Source organism: Saccostrea cucullata, unplaced genomic scaffold (assembly GCF_032062105.1).
Source record: "Saccostrea cucullata isolate Sc308-1 unplaced genomic scaffold, CSIRO_AGI_Scuc_v1 ctg4323, whole genome shotgun sequence".
Classification (NCBI taxonomy): domain Eukaryota; kingdom Metazoa; phylum Mollusca; class Bivalvia; order Ostreida; family Ostreidae; genus Saccostrea; species Saccostrea cuccullata.
Window position 1 is genome coordinate 30992 of NW_026936463.1, and position 23261 is coordinate 54252.

At 33.5% G+C, this 23261-nt stretch overlaps 1 protein-coding gene and 1 long non-coding RNA gene across 2 annotated transcripts; one reads left to right on the forward strand and one right to left on the reverse strand.

The window, feature by feature from the left end:
* Nucleotides 1-6870: 6870 nt before the first annotated feature.
* On the forward strand, nt 6871-9087 carry LOC134245656 (uncharacterized). Its single transcript, XM_062727934.1, has one exon. The coding sequence runs from the start codon at nt 6871-6873 to the stop codon at nt 9085-9087; it is 2217 nt and encodes a 738-aa protein (XP_062583918.1).
* An 8926-nt stretch (nt 9088-18013) lies between these two features.
* LOC134245652 (uncharacterized) lies at nt 18014-20623 on the reverse strand. The gene is made up of 4 exons (XR_009987481.1): nt 20483-20623; nt 20044-20103; nt 19001-19072; nt 18014-18177 (listed from the first exon to the last, which is right to left on the reverse strand). It is a non-coding gene; the product is annotated as an uncharacterized LOC134245652 (long non-coding RNA).
* Between the last annotated feature and the right edge of the window lie 2638 nt (nt 20624-23261).

Below are 23261 nucleotides of genomic sequence, written 5' to 3' on the forward strand. Positions count from 1 at the left end.
CAATTCCGACGCTATGTATGTTCTATTTTTACTTAATATTTTTATTTAAATTTCCCAGTATCAATATGACTTACTGATTTAAAGTAACAAAAAGGTTATCTTTATTAAAAGTATTACACTTTGCAATAGATCAATTGATAATTCTAAAATACGACTAATTTTCAAGTCGAACGTCTGATTTCACAATCTTCTTACAGGGGTCTGATAGGAAATATTTCAGACTATGTGGGCAAAAAATGTGTGGTTGAATTTCTTCCATATAATATATAAAGAGAGATTTTGTATGCTAAAACAAAATGTCAAAGTTTCAGAAAAACTGAATTTGAGAAAATTTTGGCCTATCTATTGTGTCCTACCTGAAGTTATGTTAATACAGTATAAGTGTTTTTCTCTGTTTATATTAGTCAGACTTGTCTGTAAGTTTGTCTGTCAGTTTTTCTATCAGGTTGTTTTTCCTCTGTGTATATCAGTAAGTCTTGTCTGTTAGTTTGTCTATCAGTCTGTCCGTCTATCAGGTAGTCGGACGTCCATCTCTGTATGCATCAGTCACACTTGTATGTTAGTTTGTCTGTCTATCACGCAGTCCTTGTCTGCGTTTATCAGTCAGTCTTGTCTTTTAGTTTTTCTGTCTATAATTTTGAAATTTTGAGTCGGGGCTAACCATTTATGATACTGAAAATTACGGTTCTTTGGTTTTCATTTTAGAGAGGAGGGAGGGGGTTAATTATGAAAGAATATTTTGTTGTATATAAAAACAGAGCGCGACTTTCGTATGAATATGAGATTTAAATAAAAGAATATTATATGATGTACAAATTATACTGATTAAATATTTTGAAGATAACAAACTCTTATCAAACTCAAGAGTCCATTGAAACCATTTAAAACGGGAGCAGAGAAAACATGAACCTCTAAAAATTAATAACAATTCAGGGGTGTGATCAGGTGTCATGGAGAAGTAATCATCTCCTGTTGACACTGCTAGGTGCTCCTTGTCATGATCAGACAAAAGGGAAAAAATCAAAATACGTCAGTCAGCCAGTCTGATTAAAATCAAAACTTCACTACTTTAAAAAAAAATTGATCGTCGTGCAGCAATCACGAAAGAAAGGAGCCAGTGAAAATTTGATTTTTATTAGAAGGGTAAATCAAGAAAAAAATTATTTGCTGACAATATCTTTGTACTGACCATGGAATTGTTGAAATGTTAACTTTAAACAAGACTGTTAGTAGTATAAGCATTCCCGATAGCCCGGAAGATTCTGATTGGCTGAGAGAAATCATGTGATCAGTTCTGAGGCTGAGGGGATAAGTGGGTCAACTGAGTGGAGTTCTAACCCTAACCCCTTATCCCCCCTAACCCTAACCCTAACCCTAGCCCTAACCCTAACCCTAACTAACCCTAACCCCTACCCCTAACTAGCCCTAACTAACCCTAACCCTAACCCTAACTAACCCTAACCCCCTAACTAACCCTATCCCCCTAACTAACCCTAACCTATTCGCCTTAAATACTGGAGTTGTTTACACTGTTTACATGGGTACGTAGGTACTACGTTTTTTTGTTTATGCTGACTGCACAGGTAAAAATGCGCCGTGTGCAAAAAACATTTCAAGAATGTGATTATGACGTCACGCTTCAGAGTCTAGACAGTCTAGCCTAACCGGTTCAAACTGGTTTTAGTGAAAACATAGACCTAAAGCGAAGGGATCGCCGACTCCTATGACGTCACAATAGATATCACTATACGATCTCCCTCCGATTGCAGCGCCCTCACCGGGATGTATAGAAAACATCCGGCAGTACAAAGATTACGTTATTTACACCTACATTGTCGAGATATTTTAGCATGGAATGAATTAAACTTTTGCCGAATGTACCAAATTCTTTTTACTAATACACTAAAGAGTTCTTTGAGCAGCTTTTGAGGTATTTATCTTGTTTTTAAGTGTATAAAAAGCTATACAGTTTGAGTATTTAACATGACAGATGATGACCATGATCAAAGAGAAGCTGTCAAATTGCATGCGAGGTTGCTCAAGATGCTGCTCGATGAAAAAAAAGTTCATATATAAGAAACAGATAGGCCTATTGATACGTGAATTTTTTAAAGAGCAAACATCTTATGCTTAATAGCAGTGTTTGACAACGCTGATATCGCAACAGACCCCTATGCATGACTAGGGTACAGTAACACAAGTAATGAGTACTAATAGGAGTATTCTTTGGCAAGCCTATATCCACCCCATTTTTTTTATTATAATGTAGGCAAGAAGTTCGATCCTACACCCCCCCCCCCAACCCACCCCCGACAGGATTTTCGAGTTTGTACGAAATGGACACATTTTCCTTTTTTTTTTTTAGCTTGTCTAACTTTTTTAGGGTTTGAAATTTACCATAGGGCTAAAAGGGATAAAGTTGTTCCCATTTAAATATGATTCTTTTAATATAAAAAAAAGAACATTTTCCCTAAATTCCTACCTAACAAGGTATAGGGAGTATAATTTCATAAAAAGAAAAAAAAAGGATAAGATTTACAAGTGCCTATGTGTTTTGAGCTACAGTAAGTTATTAAAACTTCTATTAAGCAGTTGATTCAAGATCAAACAGTTTGATCATAATGGCAGTAGATCTTGCATATATAAAATAATTACTATTGTTTGTTCTTCAAAGCTGCTGAACATGATGCTCAGCGATTATGATTTTGCTTTTTGCAGTTGTGATTGATTACATTGAAAATAAATATTTTAAAAAGACATTAAATATGCCATACATTTACATCTAAAACAGTGCTCACCAATATAAGCTCAATATAGAAAAGGAAAAGTCTAAAATTAAATGTAACAATGATTTTAATAATATTTCATTTACAGTCACATTATATTATTTAATATTTATATTGATGTAGTTTGTCTTTGAGTTATTATGATATACAAAAGTTAATTATAATCACATTCTGGATATACACAGTATAGTTGAAAAAATTGAAGTTCTAAACATGATAATTAAATCATTGAAATCCAGTCATGTGCAACTCAGCTGTACATACATGGGACACACCACTTGGCACTTGTTGATTTAATCCTGTGCAGGTTTGTGACCAATCTTTGTTCTTTCACATTTAACTCATCAAACCAGGTGGTACATGGCATGACCATGTTCTAAAATATTTTCCATAGAGTTTGGTGTGCAAGGCAGACCCCTATTCTCATTTGAGACACGGACAGGATATCTACAAAACCTATGGGGAAAAATGAAAAAAAAAATCTCTTAGAAATTCTTTTCAACACTGACAATGTTGTAATCCTGAATTAACACGATTACATAAATTACAGAAATCCAACTTTTTAAAAATACATAATTATGAAGATCATTCACGGGAACATTTAGTCTCACTTTATTAAGTTGTTGATCTAAAACCTGTAAATGGCACAGGTGCTTGAGGACAGGACCCCCCCCCCAAAATAGACCTCCGGGCCTGTTAGACTTTTTCACATAAATATAGACCCCAGGGCCTGTTAGACTTTTTCACATAAATTACCCGTATATATGGATGACACATTTGTGATATAATCTATCCTATCAATATTCAGCAAATTTGATTAAACTAACATTCTGATTCTATAAAAATTTTACCCCACTTTCGTTGATTTTTCTATAGAGTGTAGGGTAGATTCTAAAGAACGTTTGCTTTAGGTAATTTTCTAATTTTTTGTATAGATCTTATCACAAATAAGTCAATGAAAGATTATTTATTAGAAAAAAGCCAAGGGGTCTATATCGAAAAAGGGTGTCCCATCCTCAAGCACTTATGGTAAACGGCACTTCACAATGTATTTATTATTTATATCAATTCAGCGAAGATCTAAAATTGGTCGTTGTTCAAATATTGGTAGATAAATTGTGTCCTTATTTTGTAAAATAATTAAGAAGATAAACATGTACTACCGTAAAATATAATCGACAGCATTCAAGGGATGTCACGTCGTAGTCAGCTGATGTCTGCAGTTAAAACGTTTCCATCGACTCCATAGCGTAAAGTTATAACTTCCGAAGTAGTAAATCGAGATCATTTCGTCGAAGACAGCTTAGATAAGTGATTGATTTTTCTAATTTCTTGTTATTTTCTTAAAGAATGCAGAAATCCGTGATGTGACAAGATTGATTTCATTACAGGAAGTTTGTTTCTATACATCCCGGTGAGGGCGCTGCAATCACAAGAAGATAGTGATTGTGACGTCATAAGTCGGCAGTCCCTTCGATTTAGGTCTATGGTGAAAACAAGAACACAGATTTTGATTTTTCAATTTTATTCAGAATGAAAATACAATTATACACTGTCTTCTTAATTTTTTCCCTCTCCTTTTTCTTTAGATTGTTTTTCTTCAGGCGATAAAGGGATGCGACAATATACATACACTTTATAAATAGGCCTATCTGTAAAAAGTCCTTGAAGGCTGTTTTCTTTCCGAAACCTCTTTTCTATCAATTCATAAAAACACGATTGAAGTTGAATTTTCCAGGAACTCTTCTCCAGTATTGTATAAGGTTCACTCATGATCTTCAATTGGTATTTTTGATAACCATCATATCCATTTTTTCTCTCCTTCAGACAGTATTTTTCCTCTCTGGTGTCATGATTTTTTTCATAATCTTCAGGATCCAATTCCACTCTTTTTACCAACCAAAATTTTTTGTACTTTAAATTCGGTGGCCATTTTAAATAATTTCTGTTGCGTTTATAAAAATCCTGGATGGCTTCTTCTTTAATTTTCATCCATTCTCCAAAACGTTCTCCGTTAATAGACCAACAATACTCCATTTCCTCTGTCATATTTTTTGTCTGCTCCATTTTTTACCTGTGTCCAATTCCAAGTACTCACACAGAATGATCATCAATGTCCAGCGCTGGTTTATATATATAGCTTGGATTTATCTTAGGGTCGTGTGCAAAAATACCTTTTACCTACGTTTTTTTATGCTGACTATACAGGTAAATGCGCCGTGTGCAAAAAAAAAAAAAAAAAAAATATGCTGACTACACAGGTAAATACTTGGCAGCGAGCTAAGTTTGTTTAGGGCCGTGTGCAAAAACTTACCTGTGCATTATGACGTCATCCACTGTATATAAATACGGTTTTCTCCCGACTTTGGGTTCATTTTACCCTCACAGCCATCAGCTGATAGACATGGATTCTACTAGAGAAAAACAGGTACAGGCTCGACGCATATTGAAACGAAAAAGTACCGAGAGAGAAATAGATTTACCACCTAAACCCATTTCGGAGTATTATCACATGAGACTAGCTGAAAAATGGACCTCTCAAAAATTTAAAGCGCATGAAAATGAATATGTCGTTCATTTCGATGAATTTCCAGAAGAAGAAGAAAGCACAGCTTTCCTTCTACGATTATTCAAAAACATGTTACAGGACTTCAAATCGAAAATGCAGTGTGATCCTAACGATTACCTTCGCCTGAACATAAATCACCCATCTTTGGATTCAGACATTTCTTATGGGTTTATGCAATGTAAAAATTTAAACGAAGACGTCATTTTTAAAGAAATACAAAATGTGCAACAATCCAAAAAGGAGTTCAAAATCGGCGACGGCTCCACGAAATTCGATCTGTTACACATCGAGAATCCCCAGGGGAGTGGTGGAAACAGAAACAAACATCTACAACTGGATAAAGAAACTTTCAAGAAAAATAAACGAGCCATCGTTCGGATCGACAATCCCCATGATAAATTTTGTTTGGCTAGAGCCATCGTCGTCACTCGATTACACAGTCAGAAACCCGAACATCCAGACCCGGAATGGGAAAAACGATAGAAACGCATGAGGTCAGGAGATCAATACTTAGACCAGAAACGAGAAGCCATAGCCCTCATGGAACAGGCCGGATGTGATATCACTCAAGCGTGTGGATCTGCAGAGTGGATAAAATTACAACAGGTATTAGCTCCTCAGTATCGTCTGAAAATATTTCAGTTCAAATCTACTTCCACTAAACTCTGTTTAGAGCGCATCTTCAAAGGCTGGGGAGATGGAACTTGTTTGAACATTTTGTTAGACAACCGTCATTGCGATGCCATCATATCGATGCCGGGAGTAACGGGGAACCCCTACTACTGTGATCATTGCGACGTGGGGTACACGAGTTTCACAGACCATCGCTCCAAATGCCCTCATCGCTGTACCTTTTGTTTAGGACATCACCCTAATTGTCCCGATGAAGGGATCAAGATTAAATGCCAGGAATGCCATGGAATGTTTAAGAACAAGACCTGCTACGAAGATCATTTAAAACCTCATAGTAAGAAAACCACCACTACTGTGTGCAATTTAATGGGATTATGCGAGAAATGTCAGTCCTGGATACCTAAGAAATTATTTCCTCATCACAAATGCGGAGATCAGAAACAGTGTAAGATCTGTAAGAAAATCGTCGATGCCGATCATCGGTGCTACGTTCGACAGAAGCCCAAGAAGAAGAAGAAGAAGAAGAAGGGAGAAGACACCTTAGAGTTTACCATTTATTTCGATTTCGAATGCACTCAGGAATCGGGCATTCACGTTCCTAATCTGTGTGTGGCACATCGCGTCTGTCAACATTGCGATGACTTACCCATAGACCAACCTTGTCCTCATTGTCAACACATGGGACCCCGTCAGCACCTATTTCAAGGCCCAGACACCTTAAAGAAGTTCATGGACTGGTTATTTCAACCCACTACAGGTACTAAGAATTCCACTTTAGTACACGACGGGGCCATCGTCATCGCCCATAACTTCAAAGGATACGACGGACAATTCATTTTGAATTACATAGTGCATTCTTCTCCCCTGAAACCTAACGTGATCATGAACGGGAGTAAGATCTTGTCCATGGAAATATGTGGACTCAAATTCATCGACTCGTATAGTTTCTTAACCTTTCCTTTGGCCCAGATGCCCTCCGCTTTCGATTTGAACGAAATGAAGAAAGGTTATTTCCCTCACTTTTTTAATACGGAACAGAACCAGAATTACGTGGGACCTTATCCACCGGCAGCTTTCTACAATCCGGACGAAATGACTACCAGTGGACGAAAAGCTTTTTACGAATGGTACGACCAACAGAGGGGAAAAGTGTTTGATTTCCAGAAAGAGTTTGTAGGGTATTGTATCTCGGACGTCGACATTTTACACAAATGCTGTGCACGGTTTAGAAGCACCCTCAAGAAGTTGGTCAACGTGGACCCTTTCCAGGAATCCATCACGTTTGCCAGTGCTGCTAATTTAGCCTACCGTCGAAATTTCATGCCTAAAGACAGCATTGCCATCATTCCGAACCTCGGGTATGAACCGGCACGACAATATTCAGCCAAAGCCTGTCGATGGCTCACCTGGATGAGTCATCAGAATGGATGTCACATACGACATGCCAGAAACGGAGGCGAAGTCCCGATCGGAAATTATACCGTCGACGGATACCAGGAAGCGACTCGTACCGTCTACGAATTTTACGGATGCTATTGGCACGGATGCCCCACTTGCTATCCCAGTTTACAGACGGAAACTCATCCTCACCGGACCCAATTTACTTACCAACAATTACACGAGAAAACTCTCAGAAGGACTGCGGATTTAGAGGACATGGGGTACAACGTGTGTAGTATCTGGGAGCACGATTTCGATCAACAAGTGCAACAAGATGAGAGTTTACAGCAATTTGTACGAGATCTGGACATTCCGGATCCTTTGAAACCTCGAGAAGCCCTGTACGGAGGCCGGACCAATGCCACTAAATTATATTGTGAAGAAGGGGACATGAGATACGTGGACGTGTGTTCCTTATACCCTTACGTGTTGAAACACAGACCTTTTCCCCTAGGGCATCCCGAGATCATCACAGACGACTTCCAGGACGTGAGAAGTTATTTCGGTCTCATTCACTGTCGGGTCTTACCACCCCGAGGCCTCTTTCACCCCGTATTACCTTATCGGACGGGAGGTAAGTTATTATTTCCCTTATGTCGCACCTGTGCCCAACAACAAGACTCTACGTCTCAACACCCATGTCAACACACCGATCGGGAACGTAGTCTCACGGGTACTTGGGTGACGTGCGAATTACATAAAGCCTTGGACATGGGGTATACCTTAGAGCAAACTTACGAAGTGTGGCATTTCAAAGAACGCAGTCAAGACTTATTTAAAGACTACATCGATACCTTCCTCAAGATCAAACAGGAAGCGTCCGGATTTCCCTCCGAATGTAAGACCTCAGAACAAGAACAAGATTACATTCGAGAAGTGTTATACAAAGAAGGATTCATGATGGACATTCTCAGTATCAAGAAGAATCCAGTGTTAAGAACCATTGCTAAACTCTTTTTAAATTGTCTGTGGGGAAAATTTGCTCAACGCTTGTTATTACCCAAAGTCAGATACTTGGACGAAGTAGAGGAATTACATCAACTCTTACAAAATTCGACGGTCGACATCAAGGGTGTGCGACTCTTAGTCAATAAAGAAGATTCCATTGAAGACAAGATGCTAGTGAATTTTCAAGACAAACAGGAATTCGTCGAAGAATGTCCCTTTGGAAACGTGATCCTGGCTTGTTTTACCACCGCCTATGCCCGCTTACATCTCTACGAGACTTTACGACCTTTAGAAGAACGGGGCCTTTATTATGATACGGACAGTATCATTTACCAACACAAGGAAGGAGCTTTTAATCCTACTTTGGGCAATAGTTTAGGAGAATGGACCGACGAATTAGACGGGGATCACATCACTAAATTCATGTCGGCAGGTCCTAAAAATTATGCTTTCCGAACGGACAAAGGAACCGAGGTTCATAAATGCAAAGGGGTCACTCTCAACCATCGAACCTCTCAGTTGGTGTGCCCAGAGACTTTACAAAAAATGCTCAAGGGAGAAATAGAGGAAGTAAAAGTCCCCTATCCCAGCAAAATCCAGAGGACCCGGGATTGTGAGGTGGTGAACAAACCTTCAGAGAAAACAGTGAGAATTGTATATGACAAGAGACAAATTGTAGAGAATTATAACACTTTACCTTATGGTTATTGATATGTTTGTTTGTTTGTTTGTTTATTACAAATAAAAAATTGAATTGTTTTATATGTGTTAAAAGGTTTCTTATTCAATCAAAGGTCATTTCTAATCATGGGGAGTCGCGAGCCAGACCAACCCATGCGTTATCCCCAGTATGCTCAGCTCTCAAAGAGAGAAGCTACTTTTGAGCAGGGATGGCCAGAACCTCTCTTAGGAAAAATACCAGAAAAAAGATATTCTGTTTTATTTTTTTAAAAAATGAAATCAAAGATTTCTGTGTTCACTATAAATAAAAATGTCGAGGAATTACAAAACTCAAATTTGGTGTTTTGCCCCATCTGTCGAGGCGAGATTTAAAGCAATCAGAACTCAAATTTAATGTTTGCTATTATTAAAGCAATCAGACCTAGATTTTTTTTTTCAGTGATAAAAGAATGAGATTATTGAATTATTTCTAATTCAAAATTCTCTATTGTTTTTTTTTTTCCTCTGCAAGTTAAAAATAGATACTCCAGTCTCTATATAAAAAGGAGACCTACAAAATCCTAGAGATCATTTCTGATCTGAGTGAGGGACAGAGCACATCATGGAATTTTTAAGTTCAGAGTATCGTTGGAAAATAGTAGAACCTGAAGGGACAAGTCACAAGGGAGAATGGATGAAAAACAAAGAGGCATGTATTCAAGATTTCTTTGATCAGAATCCAGGACAAACAGGTCACCATGAAATCTACCTGTATAAGAGATTCAAGTTACCTGATTCCATAGGGGACAGCATCCTGATCTTAGCAGTACCCAGACAGCCCAAGTATCAGGAATTCAAATGGAAAATCAATTACGTCTTGCCTCACCAGAGAGAGGGACCCGAAAGCACTTTGTTTCAAGGGGAATGGATAGAAAAACCTAAAGATTGTATTAAAGATTATGATAAGAAAGTGGGCCCCCTAAAAAGATACGATATCATGAACTGTGGTAACCGTTGTGAAACACACTATTTGTACATGAGGAGATCCTTCCCCATACAAAAAGAAGAACTGAAGAAAAGTTTTGAATGTTTATTATTTTAATGTTCTTGTTGTTATGAATAAAAAATAAAAGAAAAAAACCCAAAAATTCTAGTATTGTTTTTCCCTATAAACACACAACTAAGCGCTCTCTCTATACATTAGGTTTTGTAAGGATGACGTCACAATCACGGATTTGAATCGCTGCCAAGTATTTACCTGTGTAGTCAGCATATTTCTTTGCACACGGCGCCAGTATTTACCTGTGCAGTCAGCATAAAAAACCTAGGTCTATCGTTATATGTTTTGCACACAGCTCTTACAGTAAAGGTATATATATAAAGCGGAGCTTTGTTCAAGAGGTATATAACAAACAACTCTCTCTCATTCTGAAAAATTACACGAAACAAGTCAGACGTGTTTTTCCCAAAGATGCAGTATCGTTGGTATTGTGAGAGTCCCATTAGTCAGTGTATGTACATGCAAGGAGACTGGATGAAAACTAAAATAGGAGCCATCATGGATTTCTATGAAAATCATCCAGGCTATTACCTGGACAATGTGTGGTTGGAAAAAAGAATGAAAATCCCACCTCTAACAGGATCTAGAGTGAGAGTGAAAATCAACCAACATTATCAGCAATACAAATGGGTTACTTGTACTCAAAGGAATCTTCTGACACCCATCAACACCATTCGGAATGAAAGTTCATGGTTCTCGGACATTGGAGATTGTCTGAAATATTATATCAAGATGGAGAAAAAAGGACTGACGTTTCCACCTCATTATTGTCCTACAGAGTACGTGTATTGTCGCATCCCTTTTTCCCAGATTAAAGACTCGATGGAAAACAAAGGACCTGGGGTGTTGACGCGACTGATTGAGGACCGATCATCAGAAGAAGAAATAGAAGTGTAAATCATTGAATAAATTTTAGAATTTTGAATTTTTAAAAAAAAAAAAAAAAAAAAGTGTTGTTATAAATAGAAGGGTCACAGGTCCTGTATTTTTGTTGCTAAAGTATCTCACTAAAGTATCTCACTGAACATGGTGATCAATTTTAAACAGGTATAATTTTTTTTTTACTTCTTCAATTTTAAGGTATATAAGGTCAAAAGGATTCAATTTCACATGAACACAGTTTCAAAGAAAATAAGTCTGTCTAACATAAAACAGGGAAAAAAACCATAATTTTTTTCTAAAAGGTGCTGTTTTTTTTTTGAGAGTGTGCTAATGGTTACAGAAAACTTAAGGAGAGGATAGCCTATTTTATTTTTTTTAATTTATTTATTTATTCAATTGGAGTGGTACAAGTCATACATATAGTAAACAAAAAAATAAGATTAAGAATGCAAACCTGCATGGCTTTTCAGTTTCATTCCCTGTTTATGTATGGCTGAGGTTTATATATATATATTATACCATTATTTAATGATTTGCCATAAAAAATGCAAGACTTTAAATGATCTGTATTCAGTTTTATGCAGTTTACCTATTAGACAGTCTGGTAATCAAAAGGAAAAAAAAATTAAGTGTTCAGATTTAAAAAAGAAACTTTTAGAAAATAAATTAATTTTATTAATTTAATTCAATTTTATCACTTTTTTAAACTTTAAAATTCAGGTTTTCCTTGGACAAAAGAAAGGGATTCAACCCCCTTCCCTACTCCCCTTGGGTGTGGGGTAAGAGTAACTTTTACACCATCCTCTTTTCATAAAAAGATTATTTTACACATCATACCCACTATCTACATGAAATGTCATGAGTTATAAAGAAAAAGGAGTTCTTCAAATGTTCCTCAATTTAATGTGGATATATATTTTTGAATATTTTTACTTCTAGGAAATTTATGGGTTTTTTGTCTTTACCATCCCTTATAACACAAATTCTTCAAAATTGCTTGAAGAACTCGATGAGTTTAACTTATGGTAAAAGCCTTCCTTAGGTTAACAAGTGTATGGTTGATAGCTAATGCTTAAACAAAATATTGATATTTATAAATATTCAAGAGTGTATGATATTGAAACTCTAAATATGCATAGGTCAGGCAATTTGGAAATTTTGATCATCAGAAAATTATATTTTACTGTATTAAAAGCAGTATTTTTTTGATAAACATTAAGAAGATTACACAAACACTGTATTTCAACACTCTGGTTTTACAAATATGAAAAAGTTTAAATGACTAAGGATCAATCGTAATGACATAAAAGACAAGACTTACAAAATAAATATGAAAATACTCAGTCCTCAAGATTGAAAGTTTTTAAAGATTGGAAGCCTGAGAGTCTGAAATCCTAAAAATCTGAAAACCTAAAAGTCTTAATCTCAAGATTTAATATACATATTGTATTTTTGAAGGAATGAAAGTCAGTATATGATTTTGCTTGTAAAACTCTTTTAAAAGATATAGGAGCACACTCAGTGACATATTATAGAAAGAGTAGGAGATTTTATACCTTATTCCTTACAAATAAAAAATATCACTCTGAGATTCTTATCATGAAGTTTTTACTGTAGCAGAAATACATTAACCTTTAACCTGAAAAGTCAATATTGAGGTGTTAAGATATTCATGGACAACAATGGTATAGCAAAATTGTGTGTTGATCTTTGACCTGAAAATCCAAAATATATGAAGTTTGTTTAATTAACCTATCCATGATGTTTAATGAATATTAACTAAACAATTGTCCAATTAAACAAGATGTCCACATCTCTTTGACCTTTTGACTAAAAACATAATAAGGTCATTTATTTACCTTTGTGTGACTTGGATGAGTATCTTATATGTTGGATATATTAACAAGACACAATCTAATCTGAGTAAAGAAGAAACCTGGAAAAGCTTTTATCCCTTTGTATGAACAAATTATTTGATGTCATGTAGATAACCAGAATATCAGAACAATCTGAGGACTCTTAAATAAAAAGTTCTCATTATATAGTCAGAAACCATTAGTCTACCTGTCAAACACAAAAAGGAATGTCAACTCAACAAAGTAAGTAAGGTTCCTTTTCTTCAAAAAGTAAAATTCTGATGCATTGGGTGAGTGTTTGTTACTTTATGCCTAATAAAGAAAATTTTTTCCTCCATTTTGACTGTATGGATTAAGAACTGTTTATATAATTGAATCAAACTTATTTCTTTCATGTCATTCTTAATGTCATAGTATCCATCATTCATAATATGTACAATCCTAATAGATAAGTCCACATTTTGTTTTTATTTCACATCCCTTGGCAACCATATTTGAGGGAAACTCAAAATTCTCTGTCCATGTTAATTTCTTGTGTATACCTTCATCATTTGACATAACTCATTTGCTTTGATTGCCTAAATCAGAGCTATTCATACATAGAAAGAGAACAAAAAATGAATACAGTGAATTTATTGCAATAATACCTACATGTTTGATACATAAAGAGAAATTTTTTTTCATTCCTTTTTTTTTGACCTTTGGATTGACCCTGAATAGAGATACCATTTACTTTTTGTCAAGTGTAAACTATATACTGCATGACTGAACATGATTTGTATATTGAAATATGAAATGGTTTCTTTAATGCTTAAATCAAAATATATACTCCTGAGAATTACTCAATTACCCCTAGTGAGAAATATGCTCAATCTTATGTATAAAAAATTTTGTATAAATTAATTAACTTTGTGAAATATTCCCAACTTCCAATGCTTTTTATTTACATAAAAAAAACTGACTCAAATAAAATTGGTTTTCTCATTTATTTTACAAGAAATAACATGCTGACAGTGAATCTAATCATTTTTTAAACTGGTTAAAGTAATGTTTACAATTGTCTAAAAATGCTCAAATGCAAGTTTATTTCATAAACAAATACCTTAAGTGTATAGACTAAATGTACTTACAGATTCAATATATAGATTAACCCCTTTGTAGTAAAAACATTTTTTAAACCTGATTTTCTTACCTATTCTCTCATATATTACCTAATTTTTGAGTATTCTCAAATTATTGATTACATGAACAAACAAATTTAAGACAAAACCACAATATATGCTGAATGCCCTGAAATGAAATGGTTACATATGTAAGATGTGTAACACATCATGTACAACTTTTAAGTCTACAAAATTTTAAGTTAACCATATTATACAATAAGACTACTTTTTTCAAAGTTATGAGAAATTCTCCACAAAAAATGTATTTATGCAAAAGATAAATGTTAGGATACAATTTTAAAATACATTTTACATGAATCACATAAAGAACATGTCAAATCATTTCTTTGTGGTTGTTTTCCATTGGAACATCTGTGAACAAACATTCTGTTTTGTCTTTTTTATTGATACATAAAAAGCGTCCAAAAATCATTTAGAATTGTTGTGTTAAACCCTGATACTCAGAATTTTAAGAGTTTCTGATGTGTGCACTACTTAGAAATGTTTACAATGTAACAAAGATGAAACTCATAATTGATTTAATCAGCAATTATAAAGTCATCAGGTTTACACATGCTTTTCTAACACATCATGTACATTTTTTTTTTCTACTAGTATGTCTTTGTTCAAAAAAAAAATTGAAATCAACAGTACTTAGCATTCCATATTAAGAAATATGAACCCTAGCTATTAAAAATCTAAAAGTATATTTGTGCATCAATGCAATATGTTTAACAAAACAATCTCTTTCACTGTGATGAAAATTGTCTTCTTCATATAACATGCAGATGAAGAACTTCTTTGGATGATGTCATTTTCACATGTAGAAAAGAAACTAATTCAACTAAAACTAAAAGACAGTCATTAAAATTTTAAGGACATTAAAGGATGATATCAAGACCGAAGTCCAGGAATTGATAAAATTCTACAATTATCATCCAAAGATGTATATGTTTGGATTTATTTTTTTAATTCACAAGCAAATGATATGCTGCCATTTAATCTTTCAAACTTAAAAAAAAAATTCTATACTTTTGAATTAAAAATTTCAAAATCTAGAGGAGTCTTCCCAATACCTATCTACATGTATTTATGACTGAAGGTATGTAAATCACCAGAGTTGCTGAACTGCACCATTTGAATAAAAGTCATATCCACATTCTTGACTTTTTTCCCTAAACCTTATTTCAAAACATAAATTATTCCAACCAGTCTTTATCTACGCAGTGATAATAAATTTTTTACAGAATTCTAAGGTATTACATAGTAATAGTCTTTAAACATCCTTGAACATAGTGCATATGATTTACATTTCAATCCTTTCCTAAGAATTTGCACCTAATTTTTATAAAGTCTATAAGTTATCACACAATGTTTAAGTTATTGCATTACAGGATTCAAATCAGTAATCTCAGTTAGTAACTAACTTTTACCCAGGAGTAAATGATCCAAAAAATCTATAGAAATATCTTATTGATTCTTCATCTGTGTACTTATGATGTGAAGTTTGTAAGTTACAAATTATTGTCAAAGAAGTCATCTCAATAATCTTATGCTTTGACCTTGACAAAGTGTCCTAAACAACAAAGTGTATTCCTACAAACATTCTATATGTAATTAGTATGATGAATATGATATGATAAAGATATTCAAGATATTATTAAACCACAGATTATGGGACACTTGCATCTTTATTGGGGGTCTTATTGAGACCAATTTTAAATTCAAAATTAAAAAATGATACATACACAAACAAAATATATTTACCATTCCAGGAAAGTTAAATAATAATATTAAATCCAGCATCTGAATATCTGTGTAATTTCTAGGGGGTTATAGAAATAAGATGAAAAATAAAAGGTTTAAATGTATACTTCTCATACATAACAACAGTCTTCAATAGAAATTGGTAAAAATAAAAGTCACATTCAGATACTTTGAGGTCTGTGAGAATTAATTTTTAAAGAGTTCATGCTATCAGAAAATCATATTTTCAATACAATTGTACTTGATTTGACTAGATCTCAGTTTAATAAATGGGTACATCTTATCCATAGTCAGTGTCTGACAGTAAAAAGATACAATCCTGTTACTTTGTCATCCTGTAAACCACAGTCTATGATAATACTGGTTAAATTCTGATAGTCTTTCACCATTCTTGGAAATCATATTTATCTATGTGTCTTCTTAAATCCTCCATCCATCTCCTGTTTGATTTTCTTGTTTCAGTGTTCCAAGAGAGGTATATATTGAGCTGAAATGGTTAGTCTTTGAAATTTTTTTTTAAAGATAGTCTGATATATCTGATAAAGTCTTTCACCATTCTGAGAGTGAAAAAAGACATAGATCATTTCCATAAGCCCTCACTAAGAGAATCCTGTTCATGTAAAAATAAAATAAAAAAAAAATGTCTTAGTTAAAAAAAAAACGTTTGTTGTTGTTTTCTCTCTTTGTTTTAATTGTTTAATTTTTTACCTCTGTTGATTCAAAGTATATAAGATTTATAAGCTTGATGGAATTCTAAATATAGAACAAAAAAGGGTATAAATACAAGTTGTAACATCAGATTTTGAATTTTCATATTAACCATGGGTAACACCTCCAGTAAAGAAAAGAGTAAAGGAATGAGTAAAATTCAGTTTGGAGAGAGAATTCTTTCAGAGAAAGATGTAGACAGAGGTATACCAGTTAAAATAAAAAAAAAAGATGGCACTATTGAGATCATTTCTCAACAAGAATATAACCAATTAAGTCCAGAGAAGGGTGATCCTAATGTTGTCAGAGATTACATAGAAAGACCCTTGATTGCAGAAGAAGCCAATGAGGAATATAACCATTTATTACCAAAAGAGGGTAAGAATTACTTGGATTACCCTGAAAGACCTTTGACTAGAGAAGAAGTCAAGTTTATAGATAATAAGAGAAAACAGTTGTCAGAAAAAAAATGTTGTTAAAGACACATGAATTTTAGCCCACAAAACCATTGGAGAAGATACAAGGATTAATGGAGGAAGTCCAAACTGAACTCTTGGAGGACATTAAGGCTTATTATGAGAGTAACTTTTCCAGTATTTGTTTATTACAAAATTATGTATTCTAATAAAAAAAAAATAATAATAAATTTTCACTTTCATTTGTTGTGCCTTAGACCATTTAAATTGACCTTATGGTTAAGATTGTGATACACACTCTGATAATCATCTATGATGTCTCTATCATGTTTACCTCAAAAGATTGAATCAGGGTATTTGTGTTCAAAGAGCTGAAAAAACTATACAGACAGATCTAAGATTTTGGAAGCATACATATTAATGGGTTTAAATGAGATATAACACTAGATTATTAAAAAGAAAGAACAAAAACTCATAGAAATGATATTGAAAGTACCTTTTATGAATAAAGTGTCATGCTCCAAGGTATATTTTTTATAAACAGGAGAAGGTTTACAACAGTCCCATGCACTCATAAGAAGATCTTGGGTAGTAGAAACACCAGGGAATTTTAATTCCACACAATCAGATTATCTTACATCAGTTATAAGGTTACAGTCTTTATACATAGTTAAGAGGGTCATTAAGATTTCTTTTCTGGTCATCCTGATGTGCTACATTATAGTATTCTTTCCCTGTGATATAATGTTAATATTAAATGGGAAATTCAGAATTCATCAGCAATTGGAGTCAAAACTTGCTATCTTTACCAACTATGATATTAAGGAAGCTGGGGGGGGGGGGGTTACAAATTAGCCATATTTAACTTATTCTATAGATATGCTATCTTCAGCTGTTAACTATCATTTGGCAAAGAAAACTTTCATACATTTTAGTTTCAAAATTTGATCATGCATTTTTGTATATATATTGAAATGGAGCTCTTCTTCTTCTTCTAAAGGAGATCAATATAGTTTAAACATGACCATGACCACCAAGCCCTTTTTATTTAAATATATCATTTACATATCAATTCAAAATTATAAACATGCATATGTAAAAAAAAAATAAATAAAATAATAAATAAATATATATTACAATTGTATCTCATTGAAACTTTACCTTCAAGTTTGTGTGTTTCTATGTTGGTTGACTAACTGTGTATTTCCAAAGGAAGAGCAGACAGTCTGAACTTCATAGAGAATGGATTATAGATGGTTAGGAACAAAACATATCTTCCAGGTTGAGGACTGTATAGAAAATAAAACCATTTTGTTAATATGACAGAGTACTGTGTGAAACAATGCATGTTTAAAAATTGAACAAACATGTACAATGCCAAAAAAGTTCATGAAAATGTTTGTTTTTAATCTCAAAACAAATTGTTTTTAACATTAACTCCAGATGAGAAAAGTTCATCATGTTATCTTTAGATAATAAAAAAAAAGCACAATTACTGTATTGATATCACAAATAAAATGATTATCAAATTAATTATTTAGACACTAAAAGATTTTTTATTAACAGCAGATTCAATTTTGTTTAATATCTGTCAGTACTGCATACAGAAAAATACATCTTTTTTAGCATCATCACAGTACAACATGTAGTCCTTAATTTTTTGAAAAGCTCATTACTAAGAAACAAAAGTGAAAATGAAAATATATGTATGCCATATATCCCACATATTTAGAATCAAAACAAAAAGTAAATAACTATTGTGATTAATCTTTTGTAAATTCTTCCTTTTCTCTTATTAGATTCCTAATTAATATCTCTTTGATCACCATTTAGTAAGTCTGAATTCCATGGCCATGGGTAACATACATAATGAATTATGAAATTATATCATATAATTTATACAAAAGGACTTATTAATATTCTGAAGATCCCTTAATCATAGGTTAATATATTTTAGACAAAATAAGGGTGTGTTTATATGAATGTAAGTTAGAGATATCAGATCACATAAGTATTATACAGTAATAAAATTAACCATATAATCATGCTTAAATGCAAAGATGACCATCATAGGAAATGTATAAACAATTAAAAAAAACAAGACAAACTTACCAGAGATATTCAACTATATGCCCAATTAGCCTATGCATTAAATAATCCAGTGAAATAACATCTCAGCTGATCCTGAAAAAATCATACAATTCAGTGATACACAATTAACCTCATTTTACAATGTAAGTAAAGCAATAATTTACAGACAAAAGGGACAGAAATGTAAAAGATACCATGTATTTTTTACATTTAAACCAAATGTCGAGAATGACCCATCATAGGAAATAATTAAATAAGAGAAATACATGGTCAAATTCCCCACAAATAATTTGACCAATTTAGCAGTAGTACCTTATTAATTTTGTATTACAACCCTGTCATGATCGTTTTGATTCTAATTCGAATTTCCTTTGTCAAAGATCATCTTTAAATAGCTCATATGTATACATGGGAAAATATTTAGATAGCTCATACATCATAGAAATGATCATTGAACTTATAACCATAAAATGGAACAATAAATATGCATTGAAATTGAATATTACATGCAGAAAGTCTTATATTGTGTATGTTGTATAAATCAAACATGAAATGCAAGGTATAAATAGATACCTTTTAAAGGAAAAATATAAATACTTAACTTGTCTATTTAAATGAACAAATTTCACAGTGAGAATTAACCCCATGAGGCCATCCCATCCACCCTCTCATTCTCAGTATCATAATGATGTATGGATTTATAGGAAAAAAAGTTGGTCTGGTAAAAAATTGTTTGGTCTGGTAAAAATTTTATTTTTATCAGACATTTTGTCCTGTAAAAATTTTAAACTTTCGCGTAGACTGACAAAAGGGACAGAAATGTAAAAGATACCATGTATTTTATCAAAATTTAGCGAACATTTTTCTGATTGAAATTCAATTATAAAATGACCTATCATAGAAATATTAAATGCACTCTGAGTTACATGCAGGTTATAAAACTGTAAATCACATGAAATGAGGATAAATACAGTATTTACATTCAAAACAGAACTTTACATAATTATGATTAAATGCAAAGATGACCTTGACAGGAAATGTAAACAAAAATAAGACAAACTTACCAGAATTATCCAATTATATGCCCAATTAAATAATCCAGTGAAACAACATCTTAGCTGATCCTGAAAAAAAGCATACAATATTCAGTGATACTCAATTTAACCTCATTTTACAAAGGAAGTAAAGCAACAATTGACAGACAAACAGGACAGAAAAACATGTTTAAATGTAATGCAAAATAATATCTCTTATATATGGATACCTATACTCTAATCAATCATATTAAATGTCATTCGTAAAATGTATTTTTTAAGACAGATTTATTTAGGATCGACTTTTTAAATGATAACATGAATAGCACGCCATACTTTAACCACATGTCAAAACATTCTCTCAAATTACACAGAAATGGGTTATTTAGCATAGCTGACATTAAACATATAGGTGAGCGATAACATAATCACAATCATAAACAATGTGAAACAACTTTAAACGACCTACACTGTGGATTACAAGCCTTTTTCACTGGGGTAAAATCTTGCCGAAATTCGCTATGGCTGCCCGAAACCCCGAACCCGACTGTATAAAAGATGAAGTCATACAATAACATAACACTGATGTAGTATTACATGATTTTTTTTAAATTTTATTTCTTAAAAACTATAAGGGGAGTTTACCAAAAAAAAAAAAATTAATAAGAAAAAAAATTAAAGTTATTTTAAAAAAGTTAAAAGTTAAAAAATTTAAAGTTAACTTTAAAAAAAGTTTAAAAAATTTAGAAAGAAATTCTAAGTTTTTAAAAAAAGTGACCTGGTGTAATAACTTGAGAGACATAACACACACACATGTTTTTTGTATTGTGTGTTATTTGTTATTGTCTTTCAGTAAAAAATTCAGTTCAAACTGGTTAGGCTGGCTAGACTATAGGCTGTCTAGACTGTAAATGAAAAAGTGTGACGTCATAATCACATTGTATTTATACAGTGAATGACGTCACAATGCATAGGTAAGTTTTTGCACACGGCACTTTACAGAGGTTGCAAACAGGTATATAAGAAAACACAGGTAAAAGGTATATTTCTTTTGCACACGGGCCCCTGACTTGAATCGCTGCCAAGTATTACCTGTGTAGTCAGCATATTTTTTTTGCACACGGGCCCCCTGACTTGAATCGCTGCCAAGTATTACCTGTGTAGTCAGCATATTTTTTGCACACGGCCCTAAACAAACTTGGCTCGCTGCCAAGTATTTACCTGTGTAGTCAGCATATTTTTTTTTTTTTTTTTTTTTTTTTTTTTTTTTTGCACACGGCGCATTTACCTGTATAGTCAGCATAAAAAAACGTAGGTAAAAGGTATTTTTGCACACGACCCTAAAATAAATCCAAGCTATATATATAAACCAGCGCTGGACATTGATGATCATTCTGTGTGAGTACTTGGAATTGGACACAGGTAAAAAAAAAAATGGAGCAGACAAAAAATATGACAGAGGAAATGGAGTATTGTTGGTCTATTAACGGAGAACGTTTTGGAGAATGGATGAAAATTAAAGAAGAAGCCATCCAGGATTTTTATAAACGCAACAGAAATTATTTAAAATGGCCACCGAATTTAAAGTACAAAAAATTTTGGTTGGTAAAAAGAGTGGAATTGGATCCTGAAGATTATGAAAAAAATCATGACACCAGAGAGGAAAAATACTGTCTGAAGGAGAGAAAAAATGGATATGATGGTTATCAAAAATACCAATTGAAGATCATGAGTGAACCTTATACAATACTGGAGAAGAGTTCCTGGAAAATTCAACTTCAATCGTGTTTTTATCAATTGATAGAAAAGAGGTTTCGGAAAGAAAACAGCCTTCAAGGACTTTTTACAGATAGGCCTATTTATAAAGTGTATGTATATTGTCGCATCCCTTTATCGCCTGAAGAAAAACAATCTAAAGAAAAAGGAGAGGGAAAAAATTAAGAAGACAGTGTATAATTGTATTTTCATTCTGAATAAAATTGAAAAATCAAAATCTGTGTGTTCTTGTTTTCACTAAAACCAGTTTGAACCGGTTATAGGACTGTCTAGACTGTGAATGGGTGACGTCATAATCACATTCTTGAAATGTTTTTTGCACACGGCGCATTTTTACCTGTGTTCATAAACAAAACGTAGTACCAACGTACCAATGTAAACACACCCCGTATTTAGGGATAGGTTAGGGGATAGGGTTAGTTAGGGCTAAGGGGGTTAGGGTTAGTTAGGGTTAGGGTTAGTTAAGGTTAGGGTTAGGGTTAGGGGGTTAGGGTTAGTTAGGGTTAGGGGCTAGGGTTAGTTAGGGTTAGGGTTAGGGGTAGGGTTAGGGTTAGGGTTAGGGTTAGGGGGCTAGGGGTTAGGGTTAGCACTGCACTCAGTTGACCCATTTATCCCCTCCACCAATCAGAACTGATCACGTGATTTCTCTCAGCCAATCTTTAAAAAAATGAATTGCATGTGAGGGGTGCATGTTTCACACGAATACAAAAAATATGTCAGCTAATAACAGGCACAAGTTGTTCCCATGGGAATTCCAACAGATGGTTGAAAGACCTGATTTCCAAAAAATATTTGGATACTGTCTGTCAATCAGAAACTCAAGACTGATATTATATTTTGAATAGATTCCTTGTCTCGGAGACATTTACTTGATAGCACGTTCAGATATTTTCGAGTCCTCGAAATGTCTTAAAATATTAAGGGGTTGGGGTGCTCGTACATGGAGCTTTGTTTGAAATGACAGTAGTCCATAGTAAAATAAATTTAGGCCATCTGTTTAATTGTTTGCCCTCTCTTGACTCAGGATAAACTGAAAAATGGGTGGGAATTAAGTTTAGGAAAATGATTTCATGGAAAACTTCAACCTATATATTGACGGGTTAAAAAAAATCACAAATAAAAAGGGGGTTAACGTTTTCTTATTAGACCTAAAATGTAAAAAAAGTTTTCAAGAGTCGGTCCATTTTTAGTCAGTTGGTATGGAGAGTGCAGACAAACGATTTTCTTTGAGGTGGTCATAAACTACATTTTGATTAGGCCTAAATGAAAACAATTAAACACATGCCCTCAACTTAACAAACTTTAATAAAGTTTTGTATTTTTTAACTGCACATAATCCTCAATGCGAATATTGAACATGCAGACGCTACTGGTCTTCCGTACATTATCATTGCATGCATCCATATTATCCGGATATATCCATCTTGGTTTGGATATTAATCTCGCCTTTTCCACCGGAAGTACACAGACAA